We start from the raw sequence: 17,610 nt of genomic DNA, 5'->3' as shown, positions 1-17,610 counted from the left end.
TGCTCTAAATTTATTCAGATGGAGTTTATGTTCATTACAAAGCCGATATTCAAATATGTATTTCTATAAAAACTCACAATTGGGCATTTTGGTCGAAGACAAACAATTAAACAAATTACTCCAACACATTGCCACTCAGCAACTTTAGAGTAACATTTTCCGCATCCTGAGGTACTGTCATCTCCCTACTCAGCCAGTGATATACTCTGCTGCTCTGTCCTAATATTTGCAAAACCTAAATTGCAGCAGGCTTAATTTATGTAAAGTTAAGGAGATGTCAGCCTTCAGCGTCTTCACTTTTCTATTTGAGATCTAATGTTGCAGCCTGATTTAATACTATATTCCTTCTATCCAATGTCTTTCCTACATAATGGAAAAAGACAAAAACAAAATGTGCACCAAGATGCCATGAGACGGCCTGAGGAGGCTAAAAGACATGCACTGTGTGTTTTACATGGTTTAGGGATATGGTCTGCATGTGGCAGCCTGAATGTAAAGCATTGGGTTTTCAGATGGTGTGCTGCCATCTGCTGTCCTGCGCTGTAACATCATCATGCTGATTCATTTGCACCCCCAATTATTAGCAGGCACACTCTGAGCCTCTCAAGCCATTAAGTAGTTTTGCACATGCTGCACAAAACTGTACAGCTTTCTAATTTTGAAACAGCAGTATTGTTCATATTGGTTATAGTATTTTTTCATATGTTTACTGTGACTTTTCTATTATCTATTTATGTTCTTGACTGTTGCAGTATTTTGCCTTTATTTATTTCCTCTTAATATGTGCATTGTATGTTTATTGTATGTACCAAACACCATGGAAAATTTCTGGTAGGTGAAAACCAACTTCTTAATAAACCTGATTCTGAATTGCCAAACTAAGGTACTTTTCAAAAGTGGATGACTTGTTTGATAAAACTTAAAATCCCCATCATACCTGCAACATGGATTTAGTTCTGGTTATAACTCGGTAAAGCTTGACTGGACCTTATGGGACAATGATTTAAGTGATCAGCCAAAAATAAATAAATAAATAAATAAATAAATAAATAAATAAATAAACAAAGAACTATCTATTAAATTAAATAGATTATGTGCAGGTAGCAGAGAACTTATATTTTACTGTCATTCAAATTAAATAGCTTTCATAGTGTGTATTGTCCAACTTCCAGCTGCTAAAAATATGCGCAATAATAACAAACAAAAAAATATGCAAGATTATCTTTGTAGCCTGTGAGGTGAACGTTGCATGTGAAAAAAAAATCATTAACATAAATTTTAAAAAGGGTCAGATTGCTCTCTTCCGCACATCCGTTTCGCAGTCTCAATCGCTAATCGTTGTTTTCCTCATCGCACACAAGAGATACTGATTTCCATTGGTCATTCTGCACACCTCTGTCGGACAACCAATAGAATTCTGTGCTTTCACATCCGATGAGAAAAACAACGGTCCCTAATGAGACGCATCATATTACGTCCATTGCGACCTCTGTTCTTCTGCTTTGAGCCTGGGGATTGTAGTTTAAAGAGCGGTTGTTCAGCAGAATATTATAGACGTGGTGAACAACAGCTCCCATAATTCCGCGGTGTAAGTGAAGCTGTCATGCTTGTGTTTTGCTTTGGCTTTTTTGTTATTGTTTCGGGTTAGTGGAGCAACTGAGCCCGAAGAGGAAAAACGCGTCTGTGTTTCTCATGTTTTTGTTGTCTTGTCACGCATAGTGACTCCTGTATCTGATACAGAGACGGCTCGTTTAGACCGTTTTCAGAGAAGTGAGGGCGATAAAAGGTAAGCGAGATACGCGAGACGGCCGAGAGATAATGTGCGCAGATGTCTTTTGTACTTAACAAAGCCTGTTATTGTCTCGCCTGACGTGCACGCGCAGCACATTAACTAATTGGATGGTGATAATTACCGAGTACAGTTTCAAATGTGCTTTTAGTCGTCATGTTTACACGTTTATCTTCCTAAGCTTGCATCGACATGCACGGTACACTGTTTTCTCGACATGTGCTACTGTTGGGCCTCAAGCCTCGTGCTATGTAATGTGAACCCTCCGAAAGCTACTGTATAGTTTTGCCACTGATCTACTGGTTTTGAAGGCATCTGCAAAATGTTGTGCAATATTTACCAAAGTTTCTGCCCTCATTCCTAAGTTCAGAGTGATGCTTTACTAAAATAGAAAACTCAACACCCACATAATTAAATTGGATTATGACTCCACCACAGGAGATAAATATAAAGAATGGGAAAGAACCAGTTAATCCACAATTGCAACGTGCTCTGTAAGAGTTCCTTCTAGATGTTTTCCTTGCACATTTTGTCATCACGGTTTGAAATTAGCACCAGCCACATGCTGGTAAAACATACAAGTGGCTGCTGAATTTGCTTCACCTAGCAGCCAAAAACAAAACAATGGTAATATATTAAGTGGCTGGAAGATCCTAGAAATCCACAAGGCACAGAAGTTAATTTCCAACCCTAGTTGTCATATTAGTCTGGTTAATTTATGTCATGACAGGGTACATCTAGCATTTTAGCACATATAACCCGTAGAGGACTCAATCCCCCACACAGTGCTAAATGAATAAATAATGCTTTCTGTAAGTGACACGTATCTCCACGTGGTTAACTGCCAGCAAGAATTCCTCAAAATTCACAGTGTATTTGCAGGTGTAATTTGAGCCCTATACATGCTGGAGGGCCCCAAACACCTTGCACTCCATGCTTACACGTGACGGTGTACAATAGCAAATGATGTTGACGATGACTGAAAATAGCTCTACTGACAAACATGTAATATGTCTTGTTGCTCAAAGGCCACGCTGTCACTGCGGTTTAGTTCTGGTGGCTTCTCCCGAAGTGTGTGCTCAGTCAGGATATCTCCTTACACTGAATAAATATTCACAGACTGCCGGCTCTGACTTGTTTGTTCTCCAGCGGTCACCTCTTACCTATTTCACAATTTGCTCATCTATCCATGTGCGTCAGTTTCTACTTTGAAATTGGATGTAATAACCAAAAGAACAATTACCAACTCATGTTTGAACATTGTGTTTCTTTTCCTGTAGGTGCAGAATAGCCTGCCTTTCTTGTGTGTTGCCATGGAAAAGGCTTGGCTGGTGGAGTTCAGAAACGTGGGCTGCAGTTACTTCCCTCAGAGCAGAGTCGACTGCCACTACACACTGAGCTCACAGCACAACTGGGCCAGCAATGACTGGATAGGGCTCTTCAAGGTATTGTTAATCTAATGACTGTCACAAAAATCAAGTGAATAACGAGTACATGTATTCAGCAGTAAAATAACATGTTTTCTTCCTCAGGTGGGATGGTCGTCAGTGAAGGACTACCACACATTTGTTTGGGCATTGGCCCCGGCCGACTATCAAGAGGGCACAGATGTCAACTGCTGTGTGCACTTCCAGGGTAGTCATGCCCTTGTTTTCTAATTGTATTTTATTTCCCATAGTTAGCCAGAATCTATACTGGTACGGTGCTTAGATCCGCACATAAAACCTTCAGCGGGAGATTGATGTTTCTGTAAATTGAATTGCTCTCTTGTACACAAAAGGCTAGCGACTGGCGTATTGAGCGGAGGAAAATGTTAGTTATTTCTAGCTTAAAAGAGTATTTCCACAGATGTAAAAAGGAAAATATCCCGTACAAAAGAGAAATATCACTCACAGCGCTTTCTCTAACACAGACACAGTCTCTGTCATGGTTTGAATGAATTTCTTTAGGATGCAGGAGGTTGAGTAATGAGGATGTCAAAGACAATGCCTTTGTCAAAGCCTGTTCTGACTACCACTACTCATGGGAGAATACAGTGTTCTCTCTGTCCTGTCTATCAGTGGCAACTGATAAGCCTGATTCAGTGTGAGGGGCACGTGTGCAGCAGGTGTGGCATTGACCTCTAGTAGAGTGATTTATCACTAACTTAACTGTCAATGTCATTCTGCATTGGAAGGGGAGCAGAGGGAGGAAAGTCTAAAGAAACTGCTGATGGTTCCTTATCATCATCAGCGATGCAGTGATTTAAAAAAAGGTTGCCTGCACTGTGACCTGAGCGGGTGCTGTAAGTTACAATACAGCTCATAAACTTTGCTGTATGTCATTCTTCCTGTCTGTTTTCCATCTGGCCCCCTTTACTGTACACGTGTTGTGAAACAGAAAAAAGTAAATCATCCTAAAGCTATAGCCTGTGTGAGATAAGGATAATATTAGGTTAGCTTACTTTATGGGCTGGATGAAGTCACGGGCTGTGGCTGGCTGCTCTCCGGTCAGAGTGGGAAGCTGGAGGTATAACATCATCAGCTCCTGCCTCTGTTATTAGGAGAGGACAGAAATGAAAGAGGATTAAGAATGTGGAGATACATGCATTTGGTTAAACAAGGAAATAAACGAAGATGCAACTGTATGCTAATAACAAGAAACCATTTAGTGGCACTGTCAGTGCAGGGAAACTCTACTTTCTGTGAGACAGAAAACATGACTTGCACCATTAACAAAAGGTTATTTTTGCTTCTTACCGAACAGGTATCGTATTAATATAGTATGTGTAAAAATATAGCAGGTTGCGAAAACGTTGTTGTTTAATGAGCAGTTAGCTTGTTAGAGCTAGCCAAACAGCAGCACCTGTCAACGCAGGCTGCCCCTCAGAGCACCTGTCCTCACAGTGAAGTCACTGAGTTTACCAACTTAACAAACTCTAAACAAAGCCTATTTGCTTCTTGGATGTGTACGTGGCTGCTATCAAACAAAATATATTATACGAACAGGACAAAACAAGACAAATGTTGCGTCATGGGAGATGTGTTTTTACGTCTTCAGGCGGTGGCTAACGGTAACCTAAACACTAGCGTTAGCGTCATTCCACCAGGGAACAGACTTCGTCGTAACACCAGGGCTAATCACTCTGAACGGATGGAGATAAACGTCGATATTATTATCTAACGTTAAGCTAACGCGAACCCCAGTAAGACAGGGAACAAGTGTATCTTTAGCAGCATTGTCAACGCTGGTTAACTCATACAAAGACACATTTTAAGACATTGGAGATGTGCTCTGACTTCAGTAGGCGGAGGGTAACGGTAACCTAAACACTAGCATCATTTGACGAGGTAACAAACTTCGTCGTCACTCTGAACGGATGGAGATAAACGTCGATATTTTTCAACTAAGCTGACCCCCAGTTAGACAGGTGTACCTTACAAAATGTAAGTATATCTCTAAGCACCAAATGTGGCCATAAAGCAGATACTTTGCTCTACTTTATGAGGCATCTCTAAAGGGAAGAAACACCTGTTAAAAGTTAGCTAACATCGTCCTAATCAGGACCGTTGAAGTCACCAACCTGTTTAAGCTTCCTGTGCACATTAAATACTTCGACGGAAGAAAACGGGAAGTCAGTCGAGGCAAGCTGGACTTCTTAATGATATATCAGGAGGAGAAAGTATGTACCAGGTTAGTACAATGTGACGAAACCTCAGCTAATTCCCACTGAAGTGTTTGCGACCGCAGTGAAATCAATAATGGCGCTCGACGCCATTTTCTCCCTTGCTCACCTGTGCTGAATGACCTCAGTGCTGCCGCTGTCGGTTGGAAGCTGTACTGCAACATTATGCTCATTTAAAGTTGCTGCAGTCCAGCAAAAAATCTACTGGAAATATAATTTTAAAAATGTAATGTTTTATGCATTACAATATTAAAGCCATATAAATATCAAATAAAATGCACAAACTCTATAAAGGCTAGTATTGTATGAATACCAAAATAGCGTCAGGCTGTTTCATAGAGATTTATAGCAATCTTAACAGGTGATTACAGGGTGCAGGTCCTTAAAAAGTCTTAAAATGTCTTAAATTCAGTGTTACAACATTAAGGCCTTCAAAGTCATTAAATAGTCTTAAGTTTGAATTTGTGAGGTCTGAACTACTTTAGACATTTTTATCTAATTTACCAATTTTTTAATTTCTTTTGGTGAAAATGACTGAAGCTTTTCTATGTAAAAGTCCACATTTCTAATGTTAATTTAAAAAACAAAAAAACAAAAACTATTATACTGTCATTTTACTTCATACTTGCACTTACCTGTTGGCAAATGTAGATTGACTTTACTCACTATGATAACCATATTTCTACATAACACTAACCTCTGCCAAAGACCACATCTTTACTACTTGCTTGCAATGCTTACCTGCGATACTTCAATAAGTAAACCATGATTTGTCCAAAAATATGTCCTAACTTTGGTTAAAAGGTGTATTGATCAGGTCTTTAAAAGCATTAAAGCTCTCTGATACCTGCAGACACCCTGGATAAGCTTTCCCAAAAATTAAAGGCATTTACCTATATATCCACTGTGCACTTAGCTTCCACTTGTTTTTGTTCAACACAATATATAGTAGGGATGGGAATCACTAGAGGCCCTACGATACAATAGGATACTTAAGTCATGTTACAATATCATTGCGGTTTTAAAGGTTTAGCAATATGTTGACAAATGCAGAAACGTCTATTGTTATATCTTGCCGTTTATTACCTATTTTTAACTGAAAATGATGTCCTCAAAGAAGAGCTTTGTCAACATCTGTTTTATCTAGTGAAATAAAGTTTTTAGTTTGTTCATCTCACTTCAGTCATTTTTATTGCAGCAAAATTAATCTGAAAAAGCAGTTTATTTTATCATTCTGGTAGGCTACTAAAAGTTTAAGTTGTACTGTAATATTAATAACTTTTATAATAAAAAAATGCTACCAAGTATTGATATAATATTTCTACACAAAATATTGCGATACTAAGCTGTATTGATTTTTTTCCCACCTGTAATAGTCTATATTGGAGAAGCCAGTTAAAAAATATATTTGGGCTACTTCGAAACACAACTATTTTCCACTAATAATTAATGTCAACATGTGTCTTTTTCCACTTTTTTTTAGCCTCCTACCTACCCAAGGCCAGCTCCGAAGAGTATGAGTTTGCATATATCGATGCTAAGGGGGAAGTGTGCTCCCGCAGCTCTAAATTTACTTTCTGCGCTCCAAAGCCACTTGAGGATCTGGTGACCCTTGAAGAGGAGCCCCATGGAGAGGAAGAAGGCACAGATATGTTGCTGGTAGTGCCCAGGGCCGAACTGCTGCAGGTGAGCATAACAAATACAGAATAGATTTACAAGGTAGTGAAGGAGAGTATGTTTTCAGTTTTGCAAAATTAATGAGTGCTGATAAAACACATATGCTGGGAAATCAATACTGTTGTTTACTACTGGCACACAAAGACTACAGCACAATTATGATTCCCCATCCGCTGCCTGCTTCCTCCTGTCTCTTGTCAGAGTCGACTGCAGGAATGTCTGCGAGAGCGCGCTGAGCTGCTGCAGGCGCTGGAGGCAGCAAACAGGCAGAGGGAGAAAGAGAAGGAGGAGTACAGGAGGGCGAGAGACGCCTGGGACAGGAGACGCAAAGAAATAGAAAGTGATATCACCAGACTGCAAGGAGAGCTGAAGCACAGTCGAGAAAAGATTCACGAGATGGAGATGGAGCAGAAGGTGGTGTATAGAGCTATGCAAATGACAGGGTGCCAGATCATTTGACTAGGACTGATTTGCCTGTTATCATTTCCATACCTCTCTTTGTGTCTGTGCCCTTATTCTCAGATAAAAAGCACGTCTCTGCTCAAACAATATCCTCTGGTTTTCAATATAAAAATCTACATTAATTCAATAAAATGTCTGGGTTGTTACACTAAAATGTTAAATGTGAAACATTTTTATATGGGTAGCCTAGCCTATGTCATGATAAATTAAAATTCCTCATAAAAATTAAAAATGCCTCTGGTCTGTTAGGAGCAGCAGGCGTTTGGAGAATCACTAGCCCAGGAGAAAAGTGCTTTATTGGATGCAAGGGAGGCGAGTGAAATGCGAATCAAAGAGCTGGAGGAGGATATCAAAACCCTGACTCAGAGAACTGTGGAGAGAGAGACAGAGTTGGAAAGGTTTGACATTTTCTTTTCTTTTTTTTCTATGTCTCTTCTCCTTTTCATTTTATGTGAATCTCATGAATACTTTTGATTATCAGTACTAACCAAATCTGTGTATGCAGGATGAAGGAAAGAGCAAAGAGGGCAGGAGCTCAGAGAAAAGAGGAGGAGAATGAAAGAAAGAGCCTGCAGGTAGTAATAATTCAGAACATGCTGTATATCATGTTAAAACCTGTGTCTCCGTATTTCTTTTCTCTCTTTTCTCACTGTCTTTTCCCATCTGTGTAATTTCTGTCTTTGTTTCAGACCAAACTGGAACAGACAGAAGGTGAACTTCGAAGTCTGTCCAAGGAGTTTCAGGGCCTGAGGAATTCACTGGCCCAGAGAGACACAAGTGTCCTGCAGCTCCAAAACAGCATCACCACCCTCACCCAAAAGCTCACCACTGCCCACAGGAAAGAGGTCGGACATTTATTTAGAACCCAGAGGAGCTGGGATTGAAAGGATGGTTGCGATTAATCTCTGGGTTGATAGTTAAAGATACTAGATGTGTTTGCAAAAACAATCAAATGCCACTGTCATTTGATAGAAGTTTTGATACGACTTGGTACAGAGTTATTTCAGTCAATACCTTAAAGGTATTGAGTACCAATACCCAGCCCCAGCTAGATTAGATTAGATTATTGTGGCATTCCAAAGTCAGTACTAGTTATTTTCAGGACTGGTGTTGCGTAACAAATCACCTAACAGTTACAGATATGTAGCCAACACATGCTCTCTTGTCCCTCTATTACCAGGCTGAGAACGAGGCCACACTGAAGGAGATGCGGGCCCTACGGGAGCGTCTGAACACGACCGAGCGTGCTGCAGAGGGCTTGAAGAGTGATCTAAGTGCCATGGTGGCCCAGAGGGACCACGGCCAGGCTGAGTTGCATCAGGCTCGTCTGCAGGCTGCCCAGCTCACCCTGCAGCTTGCAGATTCCAGTCTGGCCCTGAGAGAGGGAAGAGCCCGCTGGGCCCAGGAGAGGCAGACCCTGCAGCGCTCTGCTGAGGTACTGTAGTGCTGCAGAACATCAAATCTGAAGTGGAGAATTTAGAAGATTTCATGTACCTTGGTAGAGTTAAAGGTTTGAATATATTAAGCTTATGCCCCGTTACTGTTTAACTATCTGAGTTGTGTTGTTAGATCATCTGTTGGCTTATAAGCTAAAATGTTTCCTTAGCTCTCCACAGTGGGATACATTGTTTATGTCATCATGTGCTAAAACTGTGAAGTTTACTCAAGTTTCCACACATGGTCCAGTGGCCTCATTGCCTGAAGTAAATTTATGTTTTATACCGAGAAGATTCCAGATTCTAACACTTTATTGTAACAATGCAAGCATGACAAAATTGCAAATTCGTCATCCTCGAATTGTGCACACTATTAAAATTTCACATAGATTTACAAAGAGAATAAGTCACATATTTTAAGAGATGATTTTTTTTTGTTCTATAGCTATTCATTTTCCCTGCATCCCTGTATGTTTTTTCTTTCTCTTGTCACTCTTAATATTATATGACTTAGACATCACAGCTCATCCGAAGCCAGCCACGGTGAGGAGGGGAGGGAAGGGTTAGTTCAAAGGTTAATTTTTCCTTCTGGAGTTTCAATAACCACAAAATTTGTAAAACATATGGACATCTATGGATGAGAAGTGGCTATTTATATTTGATTTATTATTAATACTTTGCAAAGAAATTCTTTTGAGAAACAATAAGATTCAAATCTATTATTTATACTAAAGTCTAGCCAATACAAGTTCAAAGTATTACATTTAGGCATAAAAACATGTATATAAAAGTACAACTAGAGTGCAGACTTTAGCAGCAGTAGCAAAAGTCCAGTAAAGATGCAGTATGACAGATATGGAGTGATGTCAGTGGACTGACATGAAGTGAATAAACTACTAACAAGTTAACTTCGGTATGTGTGTCACCCTGACAGAAGGACCAGGAGCGTCTGGAGAAACTCAACACAGAGATGCAGAGGATGGAGGAGAGGCTTCAGGAGGAGACAATGGAGAGAGTGAAGCTGGACGTCGAGCTCGGGAGAGAAAAGGATTGTAACCGGGTGAGAAAGACTCCTAAGAAGTTATTGTATTAAGTGTTCTATTAGAGGGTCATTTTGTGAGTTGACTTCAGTGTGTTAGCAGTGAATTAAACTACATACAGAAATGAGAGTAGTATTGATCTTCTCAACTAATCTCTTTAAAAAGTAATTCTTCAGAATCTCAAGCTATCATTGTAACTTCACTCTGTATACGGCACAGTTTTAACATTTGGGTACACATACAAAATGGGGGATCCTCATCCAGAAAATTTTGAGCACCCATTTGTGTCTTTTCTGCGTTAATTTATGGTGTAAATGTCTTTAATTTTGTCTAAATAAAAGTCCTCTGTGTCCCCTTCGAAATCTAACATTTCCTGTCGTCCTCTGATATCTGGCCTCCAGGTTCAGCTGAGTGAAACCCGCAGGGAGCTCCAGGAGCTCAAGGCCAGTCTGAGGGTGGCCCAAAAAGAGAAGGAGCAGCTACATGCAGAGAAACAGGTGAGAAACACAGTTTGATAAGTCACAGTGGACAACTTGAATCTGTGCTGACGGAGAGATTGTCCAAAAAAGGGGAAAACTATCCTGCTTTGAGATGGTATATTCATGTGTAAACAGTGCACGTATGGTGTCACATTGACTGACCTTGTGCCCTGTTCATTATCAGCTGATGAAGCCTCAAGGCTAATGAATGGCTTGTATGGATTAACAAGTAAATTGTAATTGTTTTATTCTAATCACCTGACAACTGCTGTATTTTGGTCATTACATTAGCACAGGTTTTGTTACAATTTGTACCACTCGTAAGCTTAGTGCCTCTATGAATAATATTTGTTTTTGTGAAAGTGCCGTATTAATAATGTATTCATGTCCTAAAGCTTACCGATGTAACATATACACAAGTATACAGGGATTGTGAATGTCCCAGGTGTTGGGAATCTTCTGTCTGTTGTTGTCTTCTTAGTTGTTATTGTGCAATATAAATTGTTTATAGTGCAATATAAATCAGTGGATTTCAGGGCAGTCAGTGCTGCCGCTGTTAAAGTGCCTGCAGAGTTTTTGTTGGCTAACCACCATCACATTCGTTTGCTACTGGCAGAGTAGATGGTCAATGTTTTAAAAATCAGTGTCCAGATTAATTTTAACATCTGCCATATGGGAGCATAGCCGCCAATCTGTGACACATTGTAAATCAAACAAATGTTTAAATGTTTATTGAACAGTGATAATGATATTTATATAATAGCAAGTGTGGTGTTTGTGTATTTGCCGTGTAACAATTTTATGTGGCTTTGGCTTGGAAGAAGTTGGACATCATGAGGGTTATGAGGGTGACGGCTTGCTGAAGCCATGATGAAAGTCCCGCCCTGGTGTGTGATATGATGGCTGTATTTTCCACTACAGGAGTTGATGGAGTACATCTGTCAGCTGGAGCAGAAGATGGGAACAGCGGCCAGTGCCAAGTGGAGCGCTGCCCCGAGTGCCTCTACAGGTGAATGGAGCCACACATTAATCTACTGTATGCCCTGCAGATGTGAACAATAAAAGTGTTAACTATCATTCAACAGCAACACTAAATATTGCTCAGAATGGCCTGTGTCGCCGGGGTGACGGGAGCAGCGCTCTGAGGAAAAGTGACCGCTTTCTCTTTGCCTGTGTTTCTATCTGGCAGGGCGGCCCGGCAGTGCGTTATCTGACTCTGAGGACGAGAACCCAGAGGCTTTGCAGCCCCTCCGTCCACCAAGACCTCTGGGGCACTACAGCCTATGTGAGCAGGGCCAGCCGGACTCCTTGCTCCTTGCCACCCCTCCTCCCTCCCCCAGGGAAGTGGAGAGGAGCGCAGTGGTCATCAACCAGCCAGCCCCGCTCTCCTCGCCCCACCAGGCTGACGCTGACACTCTGGCGCACAGCTCTGATTCGGTGAGACACGCTATCTGAGCCGTTCAGCATCACTATAGTCTAATTGCATGTGATACTGAAAATGAGCTATGTGTTCATGCTGATAGCTGTGCACACCAGTTAAACATGGGCAGTGGGTCGTTTGATACAGACATTATCTCCTAGAAGCAATTAGGCCGCTATTCTGCAAGTTATTAGACTGTAATAGCCTCTGGACAGACATGTGTTAAGTGTGTGTGTGTGTGTGTATTGCTCTCTGGTGTTAAGGAGGAGGAATCTGATACACTTCAGTGTGGAAGGCACAGCTCTGGAGAGGAAACAGCACTTTTGCTGCCTGAGCACACGGACACTGTTCTCAGGTACAGCCTCCCTCTCAGACACACACAGTCATTCACAGAATATATAAACACACACACAGGAGGAAAAACTGCTTATACCCATAGCTCTTAGGTATCATAGGATTAATACTCCATTAAATGTCCTGCATTCAAAATTCTTTCCAGTATTTAAGTATGAAGTGTTTGTATTTACAGTAAAATGTTTGTGGCTTTGAGGAGAAGTTTCTTTCACCAGTGGTGAATATTAATGAATAACTAACTTATTGAAGTACTATTTTGAGATACATGTACTTTTACTCGAGTAGTTGTATTTTATGCTATTTCAAACGTGTGCTCCGCTACATAATACAGTGCAGTGTTAACAATTCAACAAGTGGTTGCCAAGCTTGTGACCTCTCACAAACAAGCAGGCAGTGTCTTGCTGGGGCTTCTTGTCATGTTATAGCTGTCTGTTGTTGTCTGTGAGCTGTTACTCGTGATGGAGTATTTTTATATTGTTGAAATGGTATTTTTACATAAAGAGACAGTTCACCACCAAATCAGAAAATACATATTTTGCCTCTTACCTGTAGTGCTATTTATCAGTCTAGATTGTTTTGGTGTGAGTTGCAGAGTGTTGGGGATATCAGCTGTAGAGATGTCTGTCTTCTCTCACATAAAATTGAATTAGATGGCACTCAGCTTACTGTGCTAAAAGCGCCCAAAAAAAAAAAAAAAAAAACATTTGAAAAACTCAACAGCAATATCAGCAGTTTCATGTAGGAACTATTTTCTTTATACCAAACTACACCTGGCAACCTTATCACCATGCACAGGGAAGCGTGCCTCTACTGCTAGCTTACCCAGCACCACTGAGCTAACAGCTCAGTCGAGGAGGGTGCTGTTAATGTTTACATCCTGTGCTGTCACGAGCATCCTCTCGTCCATGAGTAGATGCAGCTTCCTTCTGCCTCCAGTTGGCAGGTGTAGATTGGTAGAAAGAAAATAGTTCCAACATGAAACAGCTCATAACAAGGTCTGTGGATTATCTTGAGTAACCAGGTGATGATTTCTGGAAAGAGGCATTGCTGTTGAGTTTTTCAAACGTATTTTTTGGGCTCTGAGCACCCCAAGCCGAGTGCCATCTAGTTCCATTATATTGGAGAGACGGCAGACATCTCTACAGCTGATATCTCTAACACTCCACAACTCACACACACTCACAACTTTGATTTAGGGGTGAACCGTCCCTTTAAGTAAAGGATCTAAGTAACTCCTTCATCACTGTCTTTCACGCTGTTACACATGTAAGTATTTAATGTTGCCGCTGACATAACTATTTCATATCGTACTGTGGTTATAGCCTCTAAAGGGTGAAAATAATGTGACTGGACACATGGACATGCTACTTGCCCTCCCCTTGAAATATATTGTGGGATTTATTTTAGATTAATGAAGGGCGAGTGAATCACAACAAATCGAGCACAGTTGAAGATTTACTATTCGAAAAATGGGGCTTTGCATTCCTGGCTGCATATTAAAATGAAAATTTCTTTGAGGCCAAACAAGCCAACAAATTTCTCCCTGTCATGCCGGCTGGTTTTAAACTCCAGCAATGCGTCATATTTTATGAGCTCATGACTTGATTTGTGTGTACAACCTTACTCTGCAAAGTAATTAGTGAACACAGCAGCAAGACAAATGCGGGCGAGTAAAAAGTATCATATTTCTTTCTTAAATGTAGAGAAGTAGAAGTATCTCAAAAGGAAGAATGGAATAGTTTAAATTTTTGCTAAGCATAGTAGCTGATCACTAAGTTGCTTTCTACCTCGGGTCTCACTCTGAAACGGTTTCACTCGTACACAATGAATTCAAAGCTTGCTAATGCACACAGACACATGTGACCAATTATTTATGGTGACAGGGCGAGTATGGCTGGAAGATGGAAGTTTTGAATATGTGGTCGTAAAAGAAGTTGAGTCAGGGTGAGGCGGGGGAGACTGTGCGAGACAGAGCCGGGGCGTGGGAGGGGCGAGATGGGAGGACAAGGGGACAGATAAGTTGACAGCAAGCTGTAGCAATGATTTACCTGAGGGGTGTACCGCAGTCACGGGCCAATTTTCAGCATCATTAAAGTCCTCTCTCTCCCACTCACCCGCTCCTTCAGTCTAACCTACTCTTTCAACCAGAATGTGTGTTTCTTTCAGTTTTTCCACACACGCACACTCTGCTTTGTGTCCTCCTCCAGTGATCTGGCCGACACCTCACTATGGTAACCAGTGGACATCCAGCCACGGCCACAGCGAACAAAAAAAGGAGAAGGAGGACGGTGTGGTTCCACGTAACTTCCACTAACAAGCACATATACAGCTCACTCACCACACAGACAAAATGTTAATATGCAATTTACATCGTATCTGCCGTGAACCTCGGTTTTCCCCTCCTAGACTGTTGTGTTTTTTTAGCTGTTTTGTTGTTAGGAATGACATAATGCTCATGGTGGCTGACATAAGACTGTTGCACAGTTTGAAGCAGCGTGCTTTTGGGGCATGGGCTCTGGCGTTTGAGAGTTCGCAGGTTGTAGCAGAATGATTTCTGTTGAATCATTGCTATGTCGAGAGCTTTACGATGGATGTTATGTCGTTTTTATGACATTTGTGATTAGGAGTCATGACAGGCACTGTAATTATGATGTTTTGTGCAGGCCCGGCTCCACTGGAAATCATGGCAAAACTCTATTCCAGCATTAAATTCTCCACAGCAGCTTTGAGCGCTATTCACGGCAGCATAAAGTAATGATACAGCATCATGCTAGAATTATATTGCAGTAATGTAAGTCTATGACATCATATTTCTCCTCCATTTACTCAGAAGTAAGATTTGATATGCACTTTCTTGCACGCGTTAGCAGTTGATTGTTGTCATGCAGATGCAGTTAAGGAGATTTAGTGACGCAGAGGCGCGCTATAAGATGGACAAGCATTTGAAATAGAAAGCTTATTGAACAGATTGTGTTTAAAAGCTATTAAATAGATGCCAGATGCAACTTTCTACTTTAGTAACGTCATATCATCATTATTATAAAAATGAACGCTCGTAAGCTTTTCACTATGGATCAGCTGCGGTTTTTACACGTTAACGATCCTGGATTTTACATTACAAAATTATTGAAATGCTAATTTACTAGCTGGCCATTTGGATATTTAGTGTTTGTTACGGTTTGTATTGTACAGAAATCTTCATGCAGTTCTAAATTTGTGCCTAAAACAATGAAAATAAGGAGTCAAAGAAAATCATCTTTATAGATCCTGACACCATGACATGGTGTTGGTATTTTCCCTCAGCCCTATGGCAATATACTGCCTAATAAAAATTGCTGCCTACCTTTTAATCAATACTGTATGCATTTTTCATGATTTTCTATTTATAATTAACTTGAGTTATGCTGCAATGAAACTATATTCAGGTTTAGTTTGTGTTTGGGTTTTTTTTTTTTCACACAACTGTCTGTGCAATGTGTGACAAACTTTTCCATGCTTGGCTAAAAGAGGATTTGCTAGACACTTTGATGCTTGATTTTATCTGCTGTATTTGCACCCTATTTTTACTATAGAAGAGTTTTTAGATGAAAAGTTGATATATGGATACTTAACGATATGTCCTCTCATCATTATCTTAATCATTACCATTGTGTGTTGTGTTTACGTATATATTTTATCTACACTTTCTGTTTTTACATTTCAAATACTCACTCTGACTATATTAAGATTTGATATATGAGTTATATTGTTGCAAGATATTGGTGCTAATGAAAGGGAATGATGCCGGCATGTTGAGTTTAAGGTGAAAGGAACTGAAGGAACAGGATCACGAACCTCTCGTTCACCTTGTGTCACTGGGTATTCTGGTGTTGCAGTACATGTTCAGTCTCCTTGTATAAAAGTGGGAGTGTTTTGAGGAGCCTGGTATTCCTTCCCCAGAAGATAGCACGCTACACTACATGTATTCTCCATAGTCCTCGTTTGTGGTTGTAATCTGACTTTATGTCTTATAGGGAAGTTATGTTTTTTGCTGTTCCACTGAGAGCTCCAGTACGAGTGCTCCTCGTCGGGACACCGTCTCCGATTGCAATAAAGCTCCAGTGGTTATGGTTTGTTTTGAAGTTTTGTGTGCGAAGGTTATCCCACATGTACACCGCCGTGTATTTTCTTATCAGTCATGTAACAGGGTTTGGGCGGGGTTCTGTATAATAAAATGGTTTATGTATCCATTATTAGGTGTAATGTGTCTTTTTCTGGCCAAAGATCATAGCAATATTTTGATCCTCACATGACATTTCACTGGTAATTAACTATGCCATTTCTTTTCACACAGCCATATAACCTGTATTCCCTTTTGGCTCATTGCCTGATTCAGATTTTTCTCATTCTGGATTTTCTCTCTACTCACCTTTTGGCTCTCCCCGCACTCTCCCCTCAGGCCTGACCTCCTCATCATCTTCATCCTTGTGCCTTCCCACTCCTCGGGCAGTCTCCGGCTCCCTCTTTTAAGCTCCCCTCTACCACACTCCCTCCATCTTAAGTCTGGGGTGACGATAGCTAATTATAAAATCAATGATGCCGGGCTGCCTAGTTTACAGCCCCCTCTAAAACCTTAACTGGGAAATCACTGTGGGATTGATGACTCCCTCACTCTTTATCTCTTTTAATTAGAAATGTAAAAGATATGAAGACCCAGAGGCCAGAACACATCTCCTAGTTTTTATGACCCCGACGCCTGCTTTTCCCCAGCTCTCGCTCCCCTTCCCCAAATCACCCCTTCCTCTACCTGGCCTTGTTTATTCCCTCTTCCTCCCAGCTGGCACACCCTCCATTCTCACTCTTGTCACAGATACCTTTACCCGTTTCTTCATCACTTTCTCCATTACCCTTTCTTTAAGATCGCCCGCCTGCCTCTCCGCTCGCACAGTGGAAGGTGTTAAATTTATGGTCTTTGTACTTGAAAACGTTTCTCACCTTCCCCTCACCTCTCCTTTCCTCCCTTGACTGATTCCCAACCCTCCACGGACTCGCTGCATATGTAACAAATGACGAACATGTCCTTTTTGTCTGTTTTGACCCGAGTAAGAGGCACACTGTAAATGATGTGCTGTTTCACATTGCGACCCGTGCATCCAGTACATGACATATGCGCCTCTCTGTCTTGTATATAGCTTTAGGTGCACATAGAAAGACCCCAGTTTTTTTTATCACACCAAACCTAGGTCACTCTCTGCCTTTATCACACCCTGAGCCCGGGCCCTTCCTCCCTAACTGCTGCCAGGAGCACTT

The 17,610-nt window shown here is 41.0% G+C and overlaps 1 protein-coding gene and 1 long non-coding RNA gene across 3 annotated transcripts in view; one reads left to right on the top strand and one right to left on the bottom strand.

Annotated features, from left to right (window-relative positions):
- The window catches only part of LOC125892345 (uncharacterized), a 43,035-nt gene extending 36,118 nt beyond the window's left edge, over positions 1–6,917 (bottom strand). Inside the window, exons 1-2 of one of the 2 annotated variants that reach the window (XR_007449732.1) lie at positions 5,352–6,917; positions 4,233–4,321 (exon numbers count right to left, since the gene is read on the bottom strand). This is a non-coding gene — a long non-coding RNA (uncharacterized LOC125892345). Of the gene's footprint in view, positions 1–4,232 lie in introns of both variants that reach the window. The other variant, XR_007449733.1, reaches the window with a different exon arrangement.
- calcoco1a (calcium binding and coiled-coil domain 1a) lies at positions 1,578–15,776 on the top strand. The gene is made up of 15 exons (XM_049582305.1): positions 1,578–1,786; positions 3,070–3,234; positions 3,322–3,424; positions 6,937–7,139; positions 7,332–7,544; positions 7,842–7,990; positions 8,098–8,167; positions 8,282–8,437; positions 8,773–9,027; positions 9,963–10,088; positions 10,470–10,565; positions 11,469–11,556; positions 11,737–11,984; positions 12,231–12,322; positions 14,529–15,776. The coding sequence occupies exons 2-15, from the start codon at positions 3,103–3,105 to the stop codon at positions 14,554–14,556; spliced, it is 1,959 nt and encodes a 652-aa protein (XP_049438262.1). The 5' UTR covers positions 1,578–1,786; positions 3,070–3,102; the 3' UTR covers positions 14,557–15,776.
- Positions 15,777–17,610: the final 1,834 nt, after the last annotated feature.

This window comes from Epinephelus fuscoguttatus, linkage group LG7, assembly GCF_011397635.1.
Source record: "Epinephelus fuscoguttatus linkage group LG7, E.fuscoguttatus.final_Chr_v1".
NCBI classification, from domain to species: Eukaryota; Metazoa; Chordata; class Actinopteri; order Perciformes; family Serranidae; genus Epinephelus; species Epinephelus fuscoguttatus.
Note: the sequence above shows the minus strand (reverse complement) of the source record. Positions and strands in the feature narration are given on the sequence as shown.